The sequence below is a fragment of the Motacilla alba genome, chromosome 6 (genome assembly GCF_015832195.1).
Source record: "Motacilla alba alba isolate MOTALB_02 chromosome 6, Motacilla_alba_V1.0_pri, whole genome shotgun sequence".
In the NCBI taxonomy this organism is placed as follows: Eukaryota; Metazoa; Chordata; class Aves; order Passeriformes; family Motacillidae; genus Motacilla; species Motacilla alba.
Genome location: NC_052021.1, coordinates 6,203,881 through 6,230,736, shown reverse-complemented (window position 1 = coordinate 6,230,736; position 26,856 = coordinate 6,203,881). Strand labels below are relative to the sequence as shown.

The 26,856-nt window shown below is 41.5% G+C and overlaps 1 protein-coding gene across 11 annotated transcripts in view; it reads right to left on the bottom strand.

The window, feature by feature from the left end:
• JMJD1C (jumonji domain containing 1C) overlaps positions 1–26,856 on the bottom strand; it is a 160,010-nt gene that overhangs the window by 23,029 nt on the left and 110,125 nt on the right. For 8 of the 11 annotated variants that reach the window (XM_038141280.1, XM_038141291.1, XM_038141281.1 and 5 more), the window contains 7 exons: positions 16,167–16,272; positions 11,329–11,453; positions 9,937–10,080; positions 9,633–9,819; positions 7,889–9,555; positions 4,622–4,794; positions 2,107–4,304 (listed from right to left, as the gene is read on the bottom strand). In XM_038141280.1, the coding sequence (XP_037997208.1) occupies positions 2,107–4,304; positions 4,622–4,794; positions 7,889–9,555; positions 9,633–9,819; positions 9,937–10,080; positions 11,329–11,453; positions 16,167–16,272 (4,600 nt within the window). Of the gene's footprint in view, positions 1–2,106; positions 4,305–4,621; positions 4,795–7,888; positions 9,556–9,632; positions 9,820–9,936; positions 10,081–11,328; positions 11,454–16,166; positions 16,273–26,856 lie in introns of those variants that run through there. The other 3 variants (XM_038141286.1, XM_038141287.1, XM_038141289.1) reach the window with 3 other exon arrangements.

Here is a 26,856-nt window from a genome sequence, read left to right as displayed (position 1 = left end):
ATCCATTTACACTCTGTCTGGTTTGCTGGCTTTGCAAGGCCAAGCAGTATAATTCTATTTTCGATACTGAAGTCAGCAAATCTGACACTGAGTAACATGAGGAGCAAGTCTATTGAGTAATAAGTGCAATTTTCACATACAGGTTTTGAAACTGAACCCTGCTGTCATTTAACCAAGCTTTCATTTTAAGGAGTCTTGAAAGTGGCACCACTCTTATCTGCAGACAGAGAGAATTATCTGTCATTTCATCTACCACTGCTCTTGAAAGTTCACGTCCTGTAAACAGGGATCTGATGTAGGACGATAAAAGGGTCAGGGTGTTAACTTTGGACTTGGTACCTGGGTGCACATTGGTATTTTGCCAGAGATGACTTGTACAAACTTTACAAGTGACAGACTGCCTGTGCCTCAGTTCTTGGCCGAGAAACCACATTCCACACTCACCCAAGGCATGACAGTAACTGGATTAAAACCTGAAGCGTAAAAGGGGCCCAAGTACAGGTTTACTAGTCCAAAACAATGCTTTCTGCCTTGGAAGCAGAGATCCTGGGTGTCTTCTGGTAGCTGCTAGACTTCAAGTTCTGTGGGTAGGCACTTGGAAGACCCCCAGCACTTGCAGGGCTGTGAAATGCCTTGCTTTGCAGGAGGGAGCCTCCCAGCCTGGAGCTCTGAGTGCTCTGGCTAGTGCACGAGCTCCGGGGGCTTTCCAAAACAGCATCGGGACAAAGCACTCCTCAACCCTGGCAGAATCCACACACCACCCAAGCTGCAAAACTGCCACTGAGCCCCAGACCCTGTCACACAGTCAGCTACTTCCAGCCACCAACAGAGAATCCAGGCAGCTTTTCCAAAGGAACATTATCTTTCCTGAAAGCTCCTCAAAGTTGACTATGATTTTGCATAAAATTTTAGTGGAAAGTTCTTTTTGAAAGAAAAATCTCTAGCTAGCTCTCTTGCAGAAATTTACCACGAAAAAATCTTCTGCAACAGCAGAAAGGTCATAAACACTTAACATGTTAAATACATGTATTTACAGTTTACTTTAAGAAGGGAAGCTGAAAAAGATTTTACAGGCATGTTTGCTTTGATCTTCCCTTTACTTGGGAGCAGAAAGAAAAAGTAATACTATTATCACTGGACCAAATATCTAGAATACTTCAGATGGACTACAACACTTCCAGCACCCAGTACAATTCAGGGATCAAGTACTCTCAGATACCAGAAGAGTAACTTTATACACCAGACAGTGGAAAGCCACAGAATGTAATTACAGGCAGTATTGCTCATTTTCTTGCTACCTGTACTTAAAAAGTTTTACAAGAAGTAATTTAATGGTAGACTCTCTAATACTTAACCAGACCAAAGACAAAGAAGAATCCTTGGAGAAGAATAAATTGGGATAAAAATAAGGCAAGTTTTTAAATAAAATCCCTTATGTTGGCAGACCAGTTTCTCTTTTCAGATTAATTTAGTTACAATCTGCTATACGTTTCAGTATTACATTTAAATGGAAATTTGTATTTCCATAAATTTTTTTAGTCCTTAAACAAGAGGGATGTTAACATCATGTACTACACATGCTAGTTAGGAGTGTGAAATTATTCTCCCTTAAACCTTTCATTAAATTAACCAAATCGTAACTGAGTGGCACCAGGCTCTCAAGGAACTGCCTCTGGCTTTCTGATCAAAGGATGAATTAGAGTTCAACAACAGAGAATCTTTCCCTCCAGCAGTGCTCTAAAAATAAATGCATTAGATCTCAAAATAAAATAAAAAAAACCCCAACATATATATATATAGAGCTCAATACAAGTGGCATAACTGTATGCACCAGCCTGCTCAATTCTGATGGACAGCATAAACAAGATGGTTTACTGCTTATTTTTAGGCCAAGAACCAGTTTGTTAACACAGATACACAAAATGGTCTATTTCTTACACCAGGACATTTCAAATGGCCTCAAGACAGATAAATCAGGACCTACTCATTTACACAGGCATGTTTTTTAGCTCTTTCCCCAGCTATCGTGCATGACAAACCCTCCAGGATTAACAGTGCTGGACTTCACACACTTTTGTGTCTTCCAAATCAGATTAATATACTCACTGCTGTTACTGCCGCTCTGTAACTTCAGCTTGCTTTTTTCTTTGGCGCTCCTGCTAAGAACACCATTTGGTTTCACTTCTTCCTCGGTATCACCCTTTTTTTTCTGCAAATCATTTTGTTTCTTTTTGTAAGTTGGCTTGGGCTGCCGTTTAGTCCTTTGCTCTGACTTGCTCTCGCTTTCATCAGAGTCACCACTTTCAGAGCCAGACTCGTACGTTCGTTTTCCTTTTCTCCTCGGGTGCTTATCTTCCTTCACGAACTTATCTGCCAAGATTTTGCTATCTATGTTATTTTGCAAATCATTTGATGTAGAAGCTATTAAATTGACAGTACACGGCTTAATAATTTCTGAGACACTATTCCCTGAATTATCTTTTTTATTAGTGTTTTTATCTTCCTCTGAATGCCTTGTTAGCCAAGCCTTTTTCAGTTTAGTGTGGTAGTTTGGCTGACTCGTCTGGGAAGTTTGCCCACTGCCTACAGAGTTCGCTTTGTTTATTGTATTACAGACGATAGCACTGTCTAGGGAGAGAGAGGCTGAAAATGTCTGATTTTTCACAGAGTTGGACTCGGTCTCAGCGGCGTTGCTACTTTTAAACTGAGCTGCAGCCAACGCCGCCTTGTGCTTTTTCAAATGGACAAAGTCGGTGGAGGTGGAGAACGCCGAGCTGGGCTGAGCAGCGCTGCCAGCAGCGGATGTAACCGGAGCCGCGGTGCTGACCTTGCACTCCTGGGGCTGCGCCGCCGCCGGGCCGGCCGCTCGCGGGGCCGCGCTCTCCGGCGGCGCGCAGGACGCCGCGCTCGACACCGAGCAGGTCACTTCAGAGCCGCCCCGGCTCGACGCGCTGGTCGTCACTGCCGCTGATGCAGTGACATCCGTTTTGGTGCTGCAGATGATAGTTGTGGTAGGAGTGACAGCACGAGGAACGCTGCCTTGCGAGACAGCTGCAAATTTCTTTTCATACTGTGTGCGAGCACTGTCTGAGTTCATATTTGGCAGTATGACTCTTCCAGTCTCCCTGGCTTCCGCTGTTTTCAGGCAATCTGCTAGATTTGTCACAGCTGAAGATCTCTCACTGACTCGATCTTTGGAAGCGGGCTGCATTGCTGGTACATTCTCATATTTTGTGCTAGAAGGAGGACGCACAATAACAGATGCTGTAGCGGACTGTGACTTTCCACTCATTCTTTCAGTATGCCAATCCGCTTTTTCATTATTTGAGGCATTATTAGACTTCCACACTTCTGATAAATTCTGTTCAGAAGTGCCCTTGAAAACAGTTTGGGCTTCCTTGGGCTCAGGTACTAAAGTTGGCGGTTTCTGCAACTCCTGTATTTTGCCACCACCAGCATTAACGGGTTGAACAGGGGTCAGAGTCGGAGGTGAAAGGCTGCTGTAGCTGCTCTCCTTCTTCTCCAGGTTCTGGTGCACAGGAGGGTGAAACACAGGGGCCCTGTGCAAGGCAGGCATACTCCGGAGTGTATTTGAAGATGAGACTGACAACTGAGTAGGGCTCCTGCTGTCACTTCTGAAAGAATTTACAGAGTGAGACTGCACCGACTGTGAAAGCTGCTCAGGTACCTTGCTCGTAGAGCCTTCGCTTTCTGGTTGGTGCTTAATTAAAGGTGGCGGTTTTGAAAGGGAAGAAATGTAGGAGGGGAGAGCCTGGGGACTAGCTGCAGTTGAAGGACAATTGGTTTGCTTATCAACATATACACCTGAAGCTTCCTTTGATGGGTATGATCTTGGTGGTTCGTTCACTACACTGTTAGACAAGGTAGTGAAATAGTTACTCTGTGGCAAATTCTGTGGAACTGAATGTTTCATTTTATACAGCTCTGACACAGAGCGTTCAGCATCTTTGTCGTATTTTGCTGAATGGCTTTTGGGACTTGAAGATAAGGATGTTACCCTGGAGTAGTTTTCTCTCTCTCCCTCCAGTGCCTTTATTTTAGCTGTAAAAGGAGCAACTTCAATACTTTCTTGGAGTATCCGTCTGTGTTCTTCTTTGTATTTGCTCAGTCGCTCCCCAGTCTCCTGCGGTGGCCTTGGCAGCTGGTTCAACATTGGATCTGCATAATGTCTGTGCATATGGCTCTCCTTTGCTGTCGGCGTTCTGCTCTGCTCTAGCTCACTCTTCACTGGCGCGGCGGTAACAGAACGCAAAGGTTCAGCAAAAGCTTTCCTCTCCAGTTCTCTGTTTGAAGAAAGGTTAAGCAAACACAGGTTAGCCTGAATGTAGTACCATGTGCTAGATGGAAGACCTTTCTTCCCATGCCCTGAACCAAGTTATCTATTAACACAAAATAAACTTTTCTCTATATTAAGTACAATTTTCAGAAGTCTTCAAATGACTCACAAACCCAAGTACCACCCCAAGTCAACAAGGCAACACGACGACAAGCCTGTGCCCCCCACAGGCACCCACATCTACAAATAAACTAAAAGGAAGCTGAAAGGCAACATCACTTGCAGAAATGTACCCTCACACACAGAGATCAGCGGCCAACTCACTCTTTGCGATGCTCTACGATGCTTTTGGACAAAGGCGGGCTGGAATGTGTCGTCAGTTTGAGAGGCCGAAGGGGATCTGCGCTGGACGGTCGCACGGGAATGTGACTCCGTAAACCAAGGCTGTCAGCTGAGGTCACTGGGGTGGGCTGGTGTAACCAGGGGCTGGGAGTATTCTGTTAACACCAACCAAAACAAAAAATAAAATCAGATTTCAAAATAATCATGGGACCACAAGGGTAACTCTACCAAGTCCTACCAATGAACAAAGTAAAGTAATATATTTCAGTATCAAATCACAGACTTTAAATAAAATTTAACATTTTAAGTCACTTTTTTTGACCAACTAAATAAAACATGATTGTACTTCCTCTAGACTTTCAGCATACAAAATAGTTTACACATTTCAGAAGCATTCTTAGAACCATTTAATTTCCAAGCACTCAAGATGAGCAGTCAATTCCAGAACAGCATTTCAAGCTCATCAAAATTAACAAACCAATGACAACTGACAACACTTATATTCAGTTACTAGTAAAAAGACCATTACCTCTTCAAAGAATTGCATTAAGTATTTCTTTAAAAATACAAATATGGCTTGATATTTCTAGAAGCAATTTTATCTCCAGCCTTATGACACATCTCAATAAAAGGGATGTAAGTATCTCTTTCCTGGATTGTTCCTCTCCTCCCCAACCAAATGATTAAGTATGATAATCCTAATTAATCTGCTTTATTTAGTCAGGCATTTTTGTTTGGCTTGATCATCCTCATCACGCTATTAAAACCATAAATGTACACACTTGCCATGCTGTGCAGCATGGCAAACAAATAGCCCAATTTTATGCTATGTACCTGAACATTCCAAAGGTGGGCCTCTTTGTTTAGACACAGTGGTCAATCTTAATCTGTGAAAGTACTTTTTAATCTACTGCTTTGTAAAGTTTTTGTCTTCCTATCTTAACTGAAACTTGTTTAACAGACTGCAGAAAAGAACAGGAGCAGCTCTCTTGCTCCTCTTGCCCTCTGTCTCTCCTCTGCTTAGGAGACCTGCCCACAAGAAGTGCACACAGCAGAGTGGAAAAGCAGGACACCTGTACAAGTGGGGCTCAAGTGCTGGGGACAAGCCAAGAAGGGACTGGGGACAAGAGTGAGCTTTTGTGCACACCCCAAAGCCTCGTGGTGCTTGTCTATCCCTACCTCCTTCCCCTCCCTACATTCCTCACCAGTCCATCCCCGTCCTTCTCCTCAGACTTGGCAACTCCAGTTGGGAACTGCTGCAGCAGAAGGGGAGCCAAGAGCTCTCATGACACATGCACACAGCACAGTACAGATCTGCAGGTGCTACAACTTTGAAGTTATGATTTCTGTGTTTTTGAATATTTAAAGCAGCCACTTGGGTTTGTGCTCACAGTTTTAGTGCGCACGTTTTCTCGGCCAGGAGTTCCCACGCTGTGGTGAGTTCCCACGAACAGCCTGTAAGCTGCATTAAAGTATTATGCAAAGAAGGCCCGTCACCTTCTCCCTAGAGGAGCTGGGGAACATCTGCCTGAGCAGCAAGCATTGCTCAAACAGCTTCCTGACTCCACCTGCACCATCTACTGCCCAGCCCAAACACGGGAGCTGCCACAGCCACCCAAGGCCAGCAGGGAAAGGTGGGCTTGGGGCACGCTTCCTTCAGCTCAGGCATGGCTCAGCCCTGAGCCAAGGGTGGATGCTGCTGCTGCTCGTACAGCTGAAACACAGATCCCGTACTGTGATTGTGGCATCCGTGCAAACCGACCTTGGAAACGCCCATTCTGGGTTTCTAAGATCTATTTAAAAAAGGACTCCAGTGTGAGAGCCAGAAGACAAGTCACCACAAGACAATTGCCACATATCAACATAATTAAAAAGCTACGTGCCTCAGTATGCAGGGCTGCATTCTTCAGGCAGCCAAAGTGAAAACAACATCTATCTTAAGTTCTTTTAAAATGGACTTCTGTATAGGGTGGAGCAGGCAGCAACACGAAAAGATAAATCCACCTATCTTTTTCTCTTAGGCTTTTCTTCACTGCTACATTTTGATTTTATCACATTTTACATCAAACTCACTTCACATTACAAGGCCAACTCAAACTGACTGTTTTGGGAATAACTTAGCCACAATGGTTTGGCTTTTTTTTTAAGAATGAATCTCGGGGAGAACAGCCTTCCCCATGACAAAAAAAAAAAAGGAAAAAAAAAATCTTTCTAACCATTCAGAAGGCCGAGCTTTGACACAAAGGCTTACAATTTGGCAGAAGGACCACTGTCAGTGACATGCCTTTTGTGGTCCCTGTGAAAATCTGCCCAAATTAGGCCAAGTTGAAAGCCTCCAAAGATCAGTATGCACATGCTCAGTGGTGGTTTAATTGAAGCTGGCAGTAAAGCTCTCCAAAGTTTCTGTCTGCACTACACAGGCTTCATCTTACACTATTCCTCTGAGGTGCCTGCAATAAGCATGCCATATCCCAAGCCTTCAGGAGCTAAGAAAACTTTTCCTGTAATTGCCACGTCTGCCTGCCAAACCCCACCACCACACTGGGCACTAGGCTGAAAAAAAACACTTCTTCTGAGACTGCAGTGGTTGCACTCAGCAGACAGACAGAGGAATCACCCTGACTTGAATACAGAGGAGAGGAAAGCAGCTGGGAAGGCAGAGATGTGTGTCAACAAGAAACAGAAGGGGAGAAAGTGACACTCCAACAAAGGGTACACAGATAGGTGTAAAGGCAAGAGAAATGGGTGTACAGTGTGCATGAAACATTTAGAAATGCAGGAGTATTTCTCTCCAGAACTTCCCACTGGATTTAGTACTCCTTCCTTCTCCGTCTTTCACCATTATTGAGTGAGCATGCATGAAATTTCACTATGAAGACGACTATCTCACCTGTCCTAATATTTCACTTACACAATGGTGCACAGTTTCAGGCAGCAAATATTTACCCTTTGAACCTGAGTTCCCAAACATGCTGGCTGACCTCACCCTTAGTCATAAATTAAAATCAAACATTTCATCTTTCTTTAGAATTCTTAGGAAATCAAGGTCTGGAAAAACGCCCTACACACATCCACAATGAGACAGTGGTTACTGCTGCAGTTCCATTCCCAGTTCTCTGCCTACTCGAAAACTCCACCATCACAATATTACTCAGTGTGACACAAACTACCACATCTGTACCTAGGAAATCACCGTTGGGAGACACCAGGCCAAGCTAAATATGTCTTTAAGAAAGGATCTTAACTTACCCTTCTCAAGGAAGGCTCCGCGTTAACAGGAGTTTCTGGGTGGACCCATTTGGAGGAGGGCAGACCGAGTCCTGAGTAAGCATGTGTTCCATTTGGATACTGCCAAATAATTGGATAAAGCCCTAGCTGATTATAGGAAGCAGAAGGATGAGCTTGTCCGAGAAGATGTGGAGACTGGTGTTGTAACATCTGTTGCTGCTGCTGGTGTGCTAATGCCAAATGGCTTAAGCTGCTAGCATGAGCAGTCTCTAGTCGCGGGTGGGCACCCAGCAAGGAGGCAGCAGGCACTCCGGGCAACACTGCGGGAAGTAGATGAGGGTGATGAACAGAATGGTGGGATGCGCTACTAAGGGGGTGAGTGTTAATAGCGGACAAGGGAGCCTGAGCTGAAGACCCAGCGAGCAGATGGGATGAACCAGTTAATGCAGGATGATGTGCGTTTGGATTTAAACAGGTTCGGTGGGATGAGGAATGCAGAGGATAATTATGCTGATGCAAATAAGGTGAAATGTGATTAGTTCCTGTTTCTTGTCCAATCAGAGTGGGGTCCCTGTATACTGTGAAATGTTCATTCTTGTCAATGATAAGAGGACTCTTAGTAGCTTCTAGAGCACTAACTCTAGCTGGAACCGGATGAAAACTAGACCTAGGCAAATCATGATCGGTTTTATTGGCTGACCTTGTTAATCCAGTAGCATGGCTGTTTTGGGAACTAACCTTCGACTTCACAGTATCAGAAGATTGGGTGAATTTAGGCTTAACATCAGGTGACTTTGTTTTAGGATGATCAACTGAAGCACTAGATTTTGACTTCACAGAATCGGGGCCTGGACTTTGTTTACGCAGTTTACTCTCTTCTGCTAGAGAAGCTACATTTAACGAAGACATAAATGAGCCATACTGCACTTTTTCAGAATTTAAGTGTTCGTTTACTGGTAATGTTTTTACAACCCCAGGTTGTATCAAATCCGTTTTACCAACACTGCTAACCCAACTTTGATCAGCTTCCTGTTTTCTTGCTTCAAGGAAATTTGCATTTGCAAATTGCTGCTTTAAATCACTGCTGTGAGATTCTATTTTCTGAACTGTTTGCAAACCAAAGGTACTTGCAGCATTATCCTGGTTCTCCTTTTCAGAGTTGTTTTTATTAGTAACATCAACAACACACTTAGGAGTAGGAGGCCTGGGTAAAAACTGCTCATTTTTTAACTCCACAGTATGATGTTTTTCTGCATTACACTCTTGAACAGGTGGATCCTTGGCATTCTGCTCATAAAGTGTTGGCTGCTCCGCTGCATGAAGCGAAGATTTTTCCTGATGATCCGAGACCGATGACTTCAGTCTTTCTGTCTCTTCATGGTTTTTGTCCTGCTGTACTTCATCCCACGGAGACTGCCTATCTGTTAGTGTTTGTTCTACTCCTTCAGTAGTTTGGGATTTTCCTTCTTCTCCATTTATCTTTGAAGAGTTCTTGCTTTTTAACTCATTTTCTGAATTTTGCTCCGAGGATGAATCCGTTAATCTTTTATTTGAAATCTCCGAGTCACTGCTCTCAGAATAATCTGAGATGTTGTCTGTCCGCAGTCTCTTCACATTTAGTTTTTTTTCATCTTCTTCAGGTTTTCTTCTCTTACTAAGAAAGTGTTTATTTTTGGTTTTGGGGTTTTCTGCAAAAGATAAAAACACATCTATCAGATTTTCAGTTTTAGGAAGCTCTCCCACCCTTTCCATTAACCACTTTTACCTCCTCGACCTATATAATCGTATCTTTCATCTTTCATTTTCTCTTCATCAGGCATGCTGCTGTCAGAGCCTTTCCTCTTATTTGGCCGAGTATTCCTCTGTTGCTGGTGAGAATTCTGTCTTGGTGCTGCAGCTTGGGAATTCATTGCTGGTCTGGGACTATTTGCTTGTGCACGCGTATAATGACCCTAAAAATAATTCATTATTAATTGACTTAAATGCAATGTTAGTTAGTGTCTTTAAACATGTATTTTTAACATTTGCAATATATGAAAATACTTAGGTAAAAAGATAAATGTATCTACGTGAACTGTGTTGCTGTTCTGGTTGGAACGAGACCGTCGGCGTGAAGTGATGCCAATATTTTCACCTTTCAACAAAGAGTGAACAACATCATCTAGAAAGGTCATCTGAACCATAGAAGGATCAACATTCTGAGGTTCTAACACCTGGTTTATGTGAAAAAAAAGAAAAAAGAAAAAAGAGAAGAGAGAAAATAACAATCCACAGATGTTCAGACAATGCCTAATCTGTATTTTCTGTACCAGTGTTCACCAGTCTATTTTGTGTGCTAAAGACTAATCAGAGAAAAGCCTACTTAATCCTGACAAGCAGAACTGACATATGACACAACACATGCTGGGAACAGTGTCAAACTAAAGCAAATGTGTCTTTACATGCCATTGTAAAAATCATTTTTCTTTAAAAAAAGCTGAAAGTATCCCACCACCCATTCCTTCCCCCTTCACTAACCTGCAAATTTTAGATTTAACAAGTTATTCATAGAGTAACCCCTAACTGGTAATTACAATATACAAATATTTTATAAAATTAGTTTAATATACTGTAAATTATACTGCAGAAGCACATTACAGTACTGCTTTCAACAGAGGCAAAACTGCTACCAGAACTAAAATGACTGGAAAGAAGAACTCTAAAACTGTTGAACATTATTAGTGAGAAATACTTCATAAAGTAGGAAATGCTAACCAGATCTTCAAAGGACATGGCACAAAGTGAAAAAGTAACATTTGGGGAATACTAATTTGAGCAAATTAAGGGAAAGAACCTATCTGAGTAATAGACTAGCCTTAAATTTTTATTGTCACACATGGTTTGTGTCAGTCATTTCAAGGCAGATGGGTCATTCACTCTATTACTGTTGAGTCATCACCCTACTCTCCTGAAATAGAATTCATTACTGCCATTAAAAATACCAGTATTAACTCTTTTTGCAACATCACTAAAACCTACCACAGCAAATATAAATTGGGGGTACAGCAAATGCTTAATTCAATAAATTGCAGAAAGTGACTGTTTCAATTGCTTGGAAAAGGTAACCATAACTGCAGTGCTGAAAGATTTCACTCTTGGGGAAAAAATTCCCAACAGAGCAGACAGGGAAGACCAGTTCTTCAAACTGGATTGCTTTACTTCAAAGACTTCAACAGTCAAAGAGCAACAGCAGAACAAACTGCAGGACTGGTATTAATCATGTCACTGCACAAATACTCAGCTTCAGGAGGATTTAACTGACAGCCCAATGCAGTTGTGCTATAGTTTCAGTGCAGTGATACCCTCAGCCTGCTGGAATTGAACCAACTTGGTGTGATTCTAAGTGCTACCAACAAAAACCAGAACCTCCCAAGGTACAGCTTACTTGCAGCTTTTTTTGTGAGCATCACCCATCAACTCACCTGGTCATTCATAACCACCATAGTGCGGGTGAAGAGATCATGGTGAGTGATGATGCCAGTGAACCACTGGGTGGCAGAATCCTGTCTGTACACTCTCACCCTATAACCATTTAAGGAGTACGGACCTTGGGAAGGGGAAGAAATAAAAAAAACATTGAGGAATGCAGGGAAAAAAAAAAAGGCATACATGAATTTTCCTACTATTTTTTAAGCTTCACAGCAAATATATAGTGCACAGGGCATGGACAGCTAACCACAGATTCAGGAAGACATTTCAAAATGCAAATGATCCATATAAGTATGCTTTAAGGTTAATTCTGCTAACATTTTCAACATACAATTTTATTATCTAACTAAATCTTTCTGCAACCATGATGACACATGATGGGAAAATTCCTGCCTACAAACAGCAACCACAGAAAAGTAATCTGAAAGGCTAGAAAGTGGCAGCAGCAGGTTATACAGAAGCCATCTAACAGGCTAGTCACATGCCCAGCTGCTTTGCTGGCTAAAAGATTTACATCTTGGTGGTTAGGCTCTGCATCTGCCAAGTCTTTCCCATAAGTGACCACAGAGTTTCTCTCTATTACAACAAGCAGAAAGGCAGTGGAATGATCCCGTGACTGCAACGGCCACACAGAACATTCAAGCACACACACGCTATGAACACTTCAGCTCCTGTTTTCAGACATACCAAATCCAAAGAAACCTCACACATTTTGCAAAGCTCAGTTTAATTCACCTCCAAAAGCCCATGGGGATGGAGAGCTATTATGATACAGTACCTATTTTGCTGTTTGTTTCAAGACCCAGAAATCAAGACTTAACAGTTTTATTCATATTCAATGTCTTATTTGATCACTGGAACTTTTCAGTTTCATTGCACTTGGTGTTTATATGGCATTTTGTATAACCAAGCAACACTGCCACCAAGCTCAGTTCCAACTGTGTGGGCTTTGCTACTTCCACAATCAAACCCCAGGTCCCAGGTCAGGCAAACAGGAAGGGAGGAAAAACCAGTCAGTGACAATCTAACTTCAATGATTTAAGACTGCTCAGTTGCTGAACCACACGGGCAAGGCCAGAATTTCCCTGTCTTTCCTAAAGATCAGTTTTTCCAAGCCCTGCCCAGTACATTAAGCAAGCTCAAACATCTGCAGCAAACAGGCCAGGGACCTCACAGGTGACAGCTTTCTCTAATAAAAAATATCCAGGATCACACAAGTGGGTCTATTATCCCCTCTGCATGTGACAGTGTGCTACTGCAAGGACTGTTTTTAATGTCAACATCTGACAGATCAAGGGAAGTGCAAAAGTGGTAATTATTTAGTAATCTCCAAGTGGTCTCTTGAAATACTTTTTGCATGTGATGATATCATTTTTAAAACCAGCTGGGAAGAGAAACACCACACCACAGCAGCCTTCTTACCCCATCCACATCATTCTTTGCACAACTGAAACACTGAGAGCTCCTGAACCCCCTGACTCACTGTAACCGATGCCTGCAGTGTGTTTCCAGCAGCACACACAAGGGCCAGAAGTGTGCCAGCACAGGCACTGCCAATCACAGGTACATGTGGGCAGAAAAGGAGGAAGAATCTACAAACTTATGTCTCACATTTCTGGTCTTGGACCAGACAGGGTTCCCATGGGGACACATTTCCTGATGGCTTCTCTCCAACCCTTACTCCATATGCCCCTGCAGAACGCCTCCAGCTCAGCTCCCACACTTCTGACTGCCTGACCCATCCACATTCTCCACATCTTGAACTTTTAAGGGCTGTCCCAGAGCTCTGCCTTATTCAGACAGTCTCAGTAAAATTCTGCATGTGTCTCTTTGCGCAAATTTGCCATTCCTACTTTCCTATCCAATCTCCTCCTCTCTTGCATCCTACTGCTAACTGCACAATGATTTTCAGTCTCTTGCATAAGCAGAACCAGCATTTCCCCAGCTTCTTGTCTCATTTCAGCATTCCTTTGACTCCAGGCCACTAGCTTTTAAGTCCTTTCCCCCAGTCTTCTCAGCTTACAACCTCCATCCATCCTTCCTTCTCCAACAGCTTCCAGCTTCTCCCATACTCCCCTACACAGAAATTGGCACTGTGTCATTCTTCTTACTCCTTGTTCTAATCTGTGTCCATCCTTCATTCCAGCTGTTACCCTATTTTTAAAAGAGAGTTTATCTACCTTTAAAAACAGTGGGTTGGGTTTTTTTCTTACATGCTGATGGGATGACAGGAAGAAGGAGAAAGATTGAACTGCAGTCACACAACACAGACCAGCTCAGCTCCAGCCCAGCCCAGCCCAGCCACAAGCAGCCATTACAGGAAAAGCCTGGCTTTGTCTCCAGTCCCTGGCTGAATCACGCCAGCTCCACATTGTTGAAACAGCCTGTGCATGCTATGAGAAAATATGCTCAGAGCTGAAGCACACTCAGTGTTTCAGGAGGATTATTATACATGCAGCCTGAGACTGTAACAATAAAAAAACTAATCGGAAGAAAGAAATCAAATATTTTAATTGTTAAAAATCAAAGACACTTCACTATGTTCCTTGAACCGGTTTTATTTGTCCCAAAAGCTTTCAACTTGGCCAAGTTTGGGAGGAGTTTCATTTTTTATTAAACAAGGAACAAACTACTTTCCTGCCAAAGCTACAATCTCTACTGCAAAGCATGCTGCTGTGACTGCCGCCCAAAGGAGAAGTTAAACGGGCCAATTTTTTTTCTTTAGTCTCATTCTTGTAAATAATTGGATTGGTTTTGACTAAAATTCTCCCTCCTCAAATTGGCGTGTTTCTTTCCAAATATTTGGAACCAGATTTTAATGCTTCTATCCGACCCTCCTCTTTCTTCACATAAACTGTGTTTTAACTGCAGAAGTTAAAGCAGAAAATACTAAGTTATGATATGAAGGTCTCAGCATCACAGAAAACAAGGCAAAGGCTGGATACTAAAAATATTGTAGAGGATGAAGGATGAGAATGTGGCAATAACCTTAACAGATGCATCTAGACAAGGCAGAGCCAAAAATGTAGCTTAAATTGCAGGGAACAAGAAAATGGAGGAGGTGAAGCAAACCAGAGAAGAGAGAGGAGGAGAAAAGGAAGAGAACATGACCAGATTACAGCAGCTAGCACTGTCAGAGGGCTGTCTGTAAGCCACTGGAAGGTTCGTGCCAACACAAAGTCTGCGTGAGCAGGAGCAGATTATGGGCAGGGAGAATGTGACAGCAGTCTCTGCTGGCTGACCACCATCCCATGGGGCTGAGGCCAAGGCCCCAGTGAGGAGCACGTGTCCCCTCAGGTCACACATCACATCAGGGGAGCAAGTGGATCTAAAGCTTCTCCTCAGATGAGGACAACTAGCCTTCAAGGACATTGGCATGAGATTCATCTTGTCATCTGTATTACTGTTCATTTGTGCACTTCTAAGCACAGAAACCCCTGTTTGAGAATCTCTATCTATGAAGACAAAAATACAGACCCTGGAATGATGGGAGGGAGTCGTGTGGGTGATGGGCTGGCAGTCTCATTTACATGACTATTTCAATACTGCTAGAGCTTTGCTCAGCTATTGATTCTGCACACAGAGACTTTTACAATAGTCTTACTGTCATTACTCTAATGCAATACAATAAACAAGCTCAATTTCAGTTTCCTTTTCATATATAGCCCTGATTAGATTTTGCATCACCTCTCAATCCAGTTTTGTCTGCAAATTTCATCAACAGACTATTAACTTTTATTGTATCTGATGATATCAAAAGTGAAATCTAAAATGACTAACACCAACATGCCAACTTACTATCTAAACAATTCCACATGTTCATTTTTTCAGCATTCTTTTTTCTGTGGCCCAAAAGAATCACGTCTAGTCAAATGAGAAACTCCACAGAAAGAAAGACACAAGATTTTTACTCTAAGTTCAGTATTATACTTACCACATTCCTTTTGTCTTCTGCTCTTGGTTTTATCAAAAAGACTAGACAGCAAAGAAACCTCAGAGCCATCCTTAAAATATCTGATTATTTACAGCTTCCCTCCTAATCTTCATTTACAAAATGACTGCTTAAGCATTTTTGTTCTGAAACTTCTTTCCTGGGGATTTTAGCCCAGACCCACAGAGGCTGGTTTCTGCCTCCTAGTAACAGGAACTCCTCTGCAGAGCTTCCTGAAACTTAATGAATATGCTGCAAATGCATACAGTATTGTTACTATCAGCAAGATGGCACCAAAATAATTTCTTGAAATTCATACTAGTTTTCTTGTAACTTGCATCTACAGCATAAATATTATTGCACACAGCTTTTTCTGCAACCTCCCAGCATTAGAGTAGAGTTACAAATTGTTACTGATTTGAAAACAACTTTTCACTCAGGGGGTGAGAGCGTGGGGTGGGGATCTGAAAGTATTCTTCAGCTGTGACAGAACTGTGAAGAACTACAAGCACAGACAGGTATCTGAGAAGTTATCACACGTAACAATAACACTAACAGAGCACAGAACAGTTTTAAACATGCCAAAATGTGTGTGGAGGCCATTCATACACATTTATTTTCACAACAAACTCTATAAAATATCTACATTCAGACTAATGATATTCAGCTTTTGCTGTAATCACTAAAACATCAAACAAGTTAAGAACAGTCTGAAGCAAACACCAACAGCTTCTTACAGTCTTGTTTCCTTGTATTAACAAATACTTCCAAAAAATAACTTCCAAGTAAAAAAATATATTCTCCATTATATCACAAATGCTATGGGATGAGTCCCACACAAGTAATGGCCTTAAACTAGCTAACACAGAATATAAATAACACAATTTCCCACATAATTACCTTGCATAAAAATCTCCTGAACCTTTTGTTCCTTTACCCAGGCTTTTACCTCCTCATGTAACTGCGGGTTATCCCTGAGAACTGGGTTTAGACTGTCTACGTCGTCCTAAAGTAGAGATTAAAAAAAGAACCATATGTTATGTTTACTTGTAACATTTTTGTTTATTTTCCTAGATGTATTTTAAAATAAAATATTAAGTCGTTAGATGCTAATTTTACTGATTGCCTACAAATCCCTGTACTATTTTTAGAAAAAAGTTCAAAGCATAACATAGTGTTAGAAGTTATTTCATGGGAACACAGTATGTCAGATCCCACATGTGGCCAGACTTGTAAGCTATTAATAGGATCACACTTTCATACTGTCTTACTACAAGCTAAAAATGCCCTCTTAAAGACTTCGGTGCTCACAGGTATGCACAAAGAATTGTTTCAATAATTACTAAATTTTGTTTTAAAAAAATTCTGGTTTCCATATCTGTAAAATGTAATAATATGGACACGTTGAGCATAAACACAGATAGCAAACCTACAAATGTAACACATAAGCAGTATTTTAGGAAAAACAAGCATTCTGAGATAAACACCATTGCTGATTTTCAAATATGTTGGCCTTTGTTAATTAGGTAGTTTCAAATAAGACATGTTTTAATTTTTTTTATAATCAGTCCTCCTGGAAAAGATTATTTTCCAGTATTTATTTGGTAGGATATCATCTGGGAAATTAAGATATGTTCAGTGGCTCCTTCTAACAGAAAAAAAATTAGGCACAGAATCTGGTTCATACCCTTGCAAAAGCATGGCTTAAGAATCACCATTCATCTCTGGACTCCTAGAACACCTATTTCTCTATTTCAGAGCAAACTTGCTATTTCTGTCTTTGAGGGTGGCAGAGAAAAAAAGCCTGGTGGCTCCTCACACCGAAGATGGCCTTGGAAACCCATGAGCAGCAGCAACATTCATTTATAGCAAGAGAACTTCAGACAGCTAAAATAATGAGTGCAATTCTCCACATACGAAATGTAGAATGTTTTATCAGTACTGCAGCTGAGATAAAGCAATTTCTTTTCTTGATCTCCAGCAAGTTCCTTGATGTTTCACAATTTATTATGAAGAGCTGCAGCCACAGAACACAAAGATACAAGTAACACCCAGTGAATCGTGCATTGCTGCCAGGCCCTCCAGTGACACAAGCAATTTCTCTCTATTCATCTGGATGAGATTATTCCTGCTAACCCACTGATCACAGGATATCTATTTCCAATTCAAAATTCAGTTCCTGACACTTGGAGATTTGCTGGGCTCCACTATAAAGAATGCATCAACGCTTTGGTTATTAGAGAAAATTACTCTCTCTATCCTTGGGCTTTTACAAAGGATATGGCCTTGGTGTGAAGAAATGGTCAAGATGGCCATTTTAATACATGTAAATTGGAACAAAGTGAAAGGGAAGGAAGATTAACAGGACCTCCACCACAAGGTTTAAAATACCAACCAGGTAAGTATGCTGCTAGCATTACCAGAGGCACAAGAGGGTCATAACTAAAATTTATTTAAGGATGGCCTCTCCCAAAGTAGTTCAGAAAAGAGTATTAGCTATTCTGCCTACATGCGCAAATCCATTTGTGCAATGATCCTATGTACAGAAAGACCACCACCACCACTGGGAAGAGGGAATTATTTGCCAGGGGAACACAACAGATCCTGGAACTGGAGCTGGGTGATGATCAATCATCTCTCCTCCTTCCCATGCATTCTCTTTCACAGCAGCTGCAAGAGACTCCTGCACCAAAAATTTCCCCACTCAGATCCACATGTGCTGGATCTAAACAACAGACTGAGGATGCAATACTGAGTTTGGCTGACCTACAAATGCAGTTGATGTGCAGATCTTGTACATATTGAGTAATCTCTTCAGTCGCATCTAGGAAAATTTGTATCCTCATTTTGAGATGATACACATTGATTACGTACCATAAAATCAAACCTGTTACTCTTAACATGATACTATTTTCATGAGTTCTTTACCATCTTAAGCCACTTGATTTGTTTCCTGACAGCAACAGACACTTGTGCTTTTTTTTTTAGATTTCACATCCTTCCTAAGCATCCTGGCCTTCTTTGAACCTGACACTGAAGATACGGTCCATCCTACATAAAGTACATTTGAACCTCTACCTCCTATTCAGATGCATGACATCAGCATCCTTGGCTGAGAGTGCTCCCTGTGAACATTTAGAAAAGGAGACTGCAAAGTCCATTTTGTATTTATCTCCTCACCCTTGGAGAAAGACGAGCTCAAAGATGAGCTACAAAAGGCACAAGTTAGGTCAAAGACCCATTACACAAACCACATGCAGGTGTGACTGGGATTATGTGGATGATATCAAAGAGAGCCCAGAGTTTCTAAATACACACACAATACACATTTAACACATCAATCACAGGGTAGGGAGCAAGATACTAACAGTGCAAGTTTCCGTAATCTCAGAAACTCTGTTCTTTTGTGTACATCTATCTATGAAAAAATGTGTGTGCCACGACTTACCTTCTGCCATCTGCAGTCTTAAATCTGAATATCTAAAGCCCAGGAAATTAATTGCATAATGTGTAAAAGCTATAAAGCAGTGGCCTTAACCACACAGTCTCAGCACACATCACAAACTCTGGCAAAAGCAGGGAGAGGACAACAGGCAAGGCTGATGGCTTGCAGTCTCTTCCCCAGTTTAACACAGAAGACAAGCAGATGACTCCGCAGTTCCCAGCTCTTTTCTTTGCCCTGTGTTTATATTGCTCAAGGAACAATTACTGTCTACAGATTTGAACCTTGGCAATCGTAACCCTCAGTCTTCCTGTTCTTAGCTGATGCAGCATGATTGACAGACTAACCTCCAGAAGATTTAAATGCCCTGCAGGATTTTCCTCCAGACTTTTCCTCATTTGAAAGTAGTTTTACAAACAGAAGTTATGGTACCCTCTCCTAAACTAGTTTTTCCACAAGCCCTGGAATATCTCCTCCAGAAGGATGTTAATAGTGGTTTGAAATCCTTATGCAAATCAAGATGCAAATCAAATAAAGGGGACTGTTATATTCTTCTTCAAATCTACTGGAGGAAGCTCTTCACGTACTTCAAGTGGCAGCGCCTCTTGCTCCACAAATGACTATATGCAACTCTGGGAAGAAGACAAAGGACTTATGGGCTAGAAAAATACGGTTGAGATAACCACTCTGGCCCTTCTGGAAAACAGTCACATGAGGCAACGTGACTATCAGAAGCTTGCAAATCTATGACTAGTTTTTCACATCTTTGCTGATATTCTTCCTTCTTTCTAGATCAAAAGAGGAATTCACTTCCGGTGGACTGGACTTTACGCTTAATTATCCCAAGAACTGGGTCAGCTGCATATCTCTCTAGGTGATCATGCTCACCTGCTGGGGATGTGTTCAACTCCAGGGAAGTCCTGAGAAGAATAGAGAATGAAATTTTCCCCAAGTATCAAAAAAGATGTTGTGCTTTTCCGAGTTTATCTGTTCTTTATCCTTGTACAAAACGATACAAGCAGGTTGAAACCATAGGCCATACCATCAGGTTAAGGTATCACACTGGTCTAACCAGGAAGGAGAAATTTTTGTTCAGAGAAGCATTTTCAGAGAGTTTATTCAGACATAAAATAACTCAAAATAATTTATCATTTAGAGTCACAGGTGAACAAGTGCTTGGATCACTTTGCCACTTGTCAAAATTCCTTTGAGATCAAACAGGAATTTCAAGATAGTACCCACAGAAAAACAAGTCAAAATCCCAATGAGAATTCTTCTTGCTCTCCATCCACAAAAAAAATATTGTACAAGAGACAGAGAGCTATCCCCAGATGTGCTGAACCTGCCCACTGGCCAAAGACCATACAAAGTACTATTAAAGGCTCAAATGACCAGAAGTTCCCTTTGCATTTTGGGCAGCCAGGTATGACTGGGCTAGGAAGGCCTACATTATTTCCACAGCTACCTCCTCCACAAGACATGAACTACTGAAGCAACACACTGCCTTAGCATTTTACAATACTCTTCCAAGTCATCGTTCAGAAGCTTGAGAGGCAGAAATTAGTTCATTGAGAGATGAAACCCTGGAGCAAAGAGAAACAAAGAAGTGGATTCCAGTAGCTGCTCCTACCCCCAGTCACAGAGCCTTCATGCTGCTTAAGGGACAGTGCACACACTCCAGTCAGCTGTCAACTCTCCACTGTCAATAAAGAAGAGGAGGAGAGCTGACAATATGCATTCCAGGTAAGCCAGTCCTAGAAAAACAGTGGCTTTTGGCATTAAAAAGGCTTAAATCAGAGCCCTGAAGACCACATCTCAACACCCATTACACATTAGGAACCTGCAAACCTTCATTTGGGAAACCTCCTTCCTTGGTCATGGTGTCTCTACATTTGGCTTCATGCATCAAGGACATCTATCTATTATCAGTAGGAACTCATTTCAGCTAGTGTTTTCCAGAGAAAGACTAAGTAGATTTTGCAGTCCTCGCAAAGGTCAACGCCACATTAGTCCTCACCATCTGTGGCTTAATTAACTATAGCTTCCTCTGGCTGCTTAGAGGTTTTCTGATAATTTAGGACACGAATTAGATGAAAACTAGTACATAACCAACTTGACAGTCCTGTTTACAATGTTTACACAGTGTGCATTGCACATTGAAATAAGCATTTTGTCAAGACTTGAATGGTAGAGGGACCACATTTAAATTCAAACAGTGCAAAAGAAAACCTTAGTGTCCTGAACCTTCAGGTTTGCTCTTGTTTCATAAGTGAATATTAGCTTATATAAAATCAGACCCAAACCCTTTTTTTTTCCCCTTTTGCAGCAAGTCATTTGTACAACTGCACTGAACTTCAGCTGCATAGAAATTAGGTATGAGAACTGCAGTGTGAAAACAAGCCAACACTTCTCTACTGATTGCCACAAGTCTTTAGAGAGCAGAACAGTAGCAGCTAAAAGCACTTTTCAAACTCTAAACTGCTGAGAATTTATACTAGTCCTCTAATGCAATTTTTTTATTATTTTCTCCCATAAAAAAGATTAAGTATTGTACCTGCACCTGGCCTCAAACACATTCATGCCAATTTTTACCCCCCATTTGAAAGCAGGCCTGTACAACTCTCTCCTTATTTTCATTTCTTGATAACCAGCAAAATCATTTTCTTTCATCTTTCACTGATTATGTCACCTGACATACATGATTATATCACTGATCTGTATTCTCTTCCACTGACAGGAATTTTTAACAAACCTTCAATCTTAACATTGTCCTGCTTGACATCAGAGTGAGAAAAAACCCACAAAATGCAGCCAGGCAGAATACCAAATATTGTAACAAGAACATCACCTATGAACTGGAAGTATCCCTCTGCTCTGCTACCAGACTTCTTTTTTTCAGCGGCAAAAGATAAGAATCTAACTAAAACACAGAAAAACTGGCAGCAACCGACAGCCCTGAGGGTATTACCAGGCAGGCACTGCGGCTGCCACACAGACCACACCAGAACTTAGGAGGGAAATGAGCAAATTTAGATGAATCTAAATACAGATCTCCTGCAGCTTCCTCCTAGACACACAGCACGCATAAACCACCGGTAACCAGAATATTCCTGATTTCTCTGACAAGTGAAAGGCCACCCCAGCTGCCACGGCAGTGCAGCTGCTGGGCAGGAGGTCAGGCAGGCACCCGGGGCCGTGCTGCACGGCCACACCAGAGGGGACTGCTCTGGGAACGCACCGACCCAGCAGGGCAGCCTCCCTCCCGCTCCACGCTTCTCATCAAGGGCAACGCCACCCACCAACACCAAGGCTGGAAAGCTAGAAAGGCTAGAAAGTTTTTTGGGGAGATTGTAACTTCCCAGTTTACCTTAAACGGCTTTGTCTGAGCTGAGAGAAGAGGCTTAGGCTTACCAGGCGACGCCAGCGCTTTCTATGTAAACCCAACCCACACTTGACCTATTTTCTGCTGTTCTGAGCGCACAGTCACAATTTACCTCATTCAAACCCAGCAGCTGCTGGGCTACATCTGAACCAGTTAAGTCAAGCTTGAAGGCACAACCCTGACCCCTAAAGCAGAAACAAAGTCGAGCCGAGGTCAGCCCTGCTTACACGTGCGCGGAGGCACGGCCGCATGGGGAAGGCAGGGATGGGCAGTGACGCTCGCCCTGCAAGCAGGGGCCAGGGCAGACAACCGGGATAACTAATCCCCACCCAGAAGGGGCTCTGAATGTTCCAAGGACAAATGTTTATAGGTAGTTCAGACCACAAACATTTCAAGATTAGGGGTTATTTTCAGTGTGTAACAGCAGCGACTATGTTTCTGTAAGTAGGAAGTTAAAATTACAAGGGGGAAAAAAAAGAATACAAATTTAGTGATTTTCCAACTGTCAGCAAAGTTAACATTTCTCAGGAAAAGCTATCAACGATTTTTCTGCTGCTCCCCACTCTTCCCTATGCATAATACTCTTCCCCACACACTCCTACTCCCTTCCTCATTTTACCTCAAGAGTTGAAACTGATTTTAAAATTTTAATTATCATGTTTGAGAACCAAGTGATCAGGGCTACATACACTTCTCCAAGTTCTGATTTCAGGCCTGAAGATGCATCACCACACTGACTTGTTCAGTTCTGGAAGCATAACTGGTATACTATGGTATACTAACATTAGGAACATAACTATATGGGGGGGGAATCTGACTTGTAGTGTAATATTCTCCATTATTTTAACTTACTGACACAAAAATCAACAGAGGTATTTGCCTTCCTATATAACTATCAATACCTCAGGTGAACTAGGCATAGTGTAAAACTTACATTTTACAAGTCAGTTTACTATTCTTCTATCTGTACATGACAATCTGGTGTGGGAAGGCAGAGGGGAAATCAAAACAGCACGAACACAACAGGATGAACATCCAGCAGGAAAGTAAGCAACAACCAATGGATAAGCAAAACCAAACCTGGGCTAGACAAGTATTGTCAATAACCAGCCTAAAAACTGCTGTAGTAGCAGCTACAATAGTCTTGCACTTGAAAATAGAGATTAAAAAAACAGATGACCCTTATGCCCACAAATTATGTTACTCTCTCTCTCTCTGAGCAGCTAGGACAATCTGGGTCAGAAAAGCAAACTCTTCCTCCAAAGTCAGGTATCTTATAGCATCTAAGACTTCCCAAAAAAAGTGGCTCCTATCCACAAAACAGAGGGGCTTTCAGCTTCCACCTAGAATACTGTGCTGACCGTTTGTACTACATATATTCTCCACATGCAGACAAATAAAGGTCAAATGAAAAAAAAGACCATTACTCTATGTCCACCTTCTCTCCCATTTTGCTGACACAGACACACATTTGCTTTTCTTTCATTTTCCACTGAATCACATTTCCTTCCGCTTCCTCGGGGCAGGCTCCACATTTTTATCACCACCATCTCAGCAATATGCAACTTGTACTAATTTGGCATTTTGTTTTTTCTAATTGTAAGAGAAACAGGGAGGGAGTACTGGTCCTAAGCCACTCAGTCATGTGGCAATACTGGAACAGCCTTTGAGTCACTAAGCAACTCACTGCCACTATGGGAAAAGCAACCTCAAAGTGCAGACATTTCCCTGAAGCAAGCAATTAGCAGAGCGAAGTTGATGCTAACAAGGAGACCTGCTAAGTAAGTAGATTGAAGAAATCTCTTTTATACATTGATATTAAAATTTAAACTGAGAACCAGACACCCTGTGAATTGTGAACAGCTTTCAGAAGGTATTCAACAAGACCCAAATGCCATCAGCTGAAGGACAAGCTGTATGGATGTCAGCATCTTTAAGCAAAAAAGAAAGTACATTCTGTTGATCGCTAGTTGTCTGCACTAGTGGGCAACCAGAAATCAAGACAAGAGGCCTGCTCAGACACTGACCACCTTCCAACAGACACATCTTCCTTGCATGAGGGACAGCAGAGGTTATCTGTGGCAGCTGGAAGGCTGTGTACCACCAGCACCACAGACAATGACTGACCAGACAGGTCCTCTCTCAGCTCACAGCAGTCACCTCCATCAAAATCTTTTAGAGTTGCATTACTCAGCAATACCATATTCCTTGACAAGACCACTGGTAACTGAGAGCTCACTGAAGTGAAGAGCAAAGCCTCTCAATTCAGTTCTGCAGAAGAAAACTGGAGAAAACTGTCCATACGTGCCAGTGTGATGACAGATCCTAGAATCAACACCACCTCCTAGAGATATCCATCAGTTGTATCACTCTTGTGAATGACTCCCTGCTCTGGAATTTGAACTACCACCAGCTTAGATTACCAACAGCAATCACACAGCTACCTAGTCTCTTCTGCAGATATCCTCAATCCTATTTACCAAACAGGAACTCTGGCAACATACAACTTTCCAACTCCTTTTCTCTGTAACTCATGAGGATTATGGGCGGAAGACAAATCTCTACAAACAATTTTTTTTTTTTTTAAGGCAGAAAGAATACATCAGATACCATCCAAGTGTTCTTGAAACCCAGTGTGTTTTAGTCCACTGAACTACATTAATGTTTTATTTTCAAGCAGCTTTCAGGGATTTATTTGATAATGTGTTTATTAGAATACAAATACATACATGTTGGCCCACATGCTGGTATTATGAAAGTAGATCAAAATAAAACTGATTTTTCTCCCATTTTAAAAGTCTATATTTGCAGAGAACTTTTCAAAGTTAATTTTTAACAGGATTTAAAGCAGCACTATCTTTTTTTCCTGTAGAGAGCTCCATTATGACCTGCTGGAGCCTTTTTAGGAATTTTCCCTATAAATAACAGATCTGACCAGCTGGGACATATATCATAGCTGGATTAACATTACAATTCTCTGCAACTCTGGAGAAAGCAGGGGATATGCCTTTTATAGAACTGATGAATAACAGTCTTGCAAAGAGGAAAGATTAAACTGCTAATCAGAAAACAGGAATGTTTCAGTTATTGCTGCAATAAATTCCCTGGGGTAAACTTAGGTAAGTCATTCAGAGTCTAAAATTGATACAATGATCTTATATCTCACCATATTTTTTCATAGACAAATCTCCTAGCATGTAGAACCAAAAAATTCCTATTGAAGACATAATTCAAAATTGAACTACATCACTTGGGGAAGAAAAAAAAAAGGAAGAAAAAAGCTCAAGCCTGTCAAGCACCATAATTCAGCCACCAAGTCTTATGCATTCTGAAACCTGCTTTAACCTGATTTTATCTCCCATATACCAAAATGGTGTGACATGGTGATAAGACAATGAAAGCAAAGAAAACATTCAAATGGGGTAAAACCCGTCTTTATGCTTGAAATTTAATTTCCAACTGCATGCTTAAAATTCACAACTAAAATCACAAAAAATATAATGCTTAGTGAGATGTGTAGAAAGTATATGATTCAAACTCACTTGCTCAGCAAAAACATTAAAATACTACCCTTAATAATACAAGCAGATACACTCAAGTAGAGGAGGCTACAGGGGAAGAAAGGGAATAGTTAACTTTAATTCCATTCAAAAGACAGGAAATGTTTGCTAGATTAAAGGGGGGGAGGGTTCAGTATTTACAAACAATAGTAGTAAAAAGACTTTGCAATTACTAGTACACTGTTAAAAACAAATAATGCTCTGTACATCAAGCCCTCCACAAGCCCTTAGTAAAGTTATTCCAACATCTAAGAAAATTGTAAGATTCATACCTGGTTTTAATTTTAAAAATCCAAGTTGGTATAAAATTACTTGAGTTTCTCCCCAGATGTCTGGCCTGGAAAAAGAATTAGGTACACAGACCTGGAACTGCTATAGCTCTCAACCTCTACTAACTGTAGCTTGCTGAAGGCTGTGGAGCAGTTCCTGTGAAGCAGTAACCCCAGACTACAAATTATTACTTCTATTAGTGTAATTTCAAAAATACACTCCGTAAGAAAAAGGTCTAGAGGGGCAGCCAGAACAAAAGGGCATTGTATCCAAGGGAGGGACGAAAGCAAACAAACCATGAGCACTTCACCAAACGAGCTATTGTGTTTATCATGTCAAGATAAGGCTTAATTTGGTTAAGAACACATTTTCATGAAACTCAAGTTTCCCTCTACCTGAAATGCAGGAATGCCTACTCTCTTCCTGCTCTAGGTGAAAACTCCCATGCAGCACTGCAGAGTTTACTTGCATTCGCACTTCTGGGATCCCTAAAAGCACAGAGGATTCCCAATCCCAACAAAGAGAAACTTGGGAAACCAAGAACACAGGGGAAAAGCAGCAACTGGTTATAATGTGAAACAGACTTCTCTAGGAGCGGACTCTGAGTCTGGATTACAGAAGCAGGGTTGGTCAGGACCACCACATAAGAAAAATACTTTAAACTTTCTTTTTTAATAGATGAAACAGAAATTTTAAGGACACAGAACCAAGAATAAGGCTTCCTTCACTTACTACTGACTGGTATTTTCCATGGATTTTTACTGGTGAAAAAGTAATCACTTGTGATCAAACACAGGAATTTCTATCCAGAAACACTGGATGGATTTTTAAACTCAGTAATCCCAAGCATGGCCTTTCAGAAGTACCAAGATACTTCAGTAAAAGGATTTAATATTCACTTTCAAAGAAGAAGCAGGTTTTGTTCTATCTCTTCCA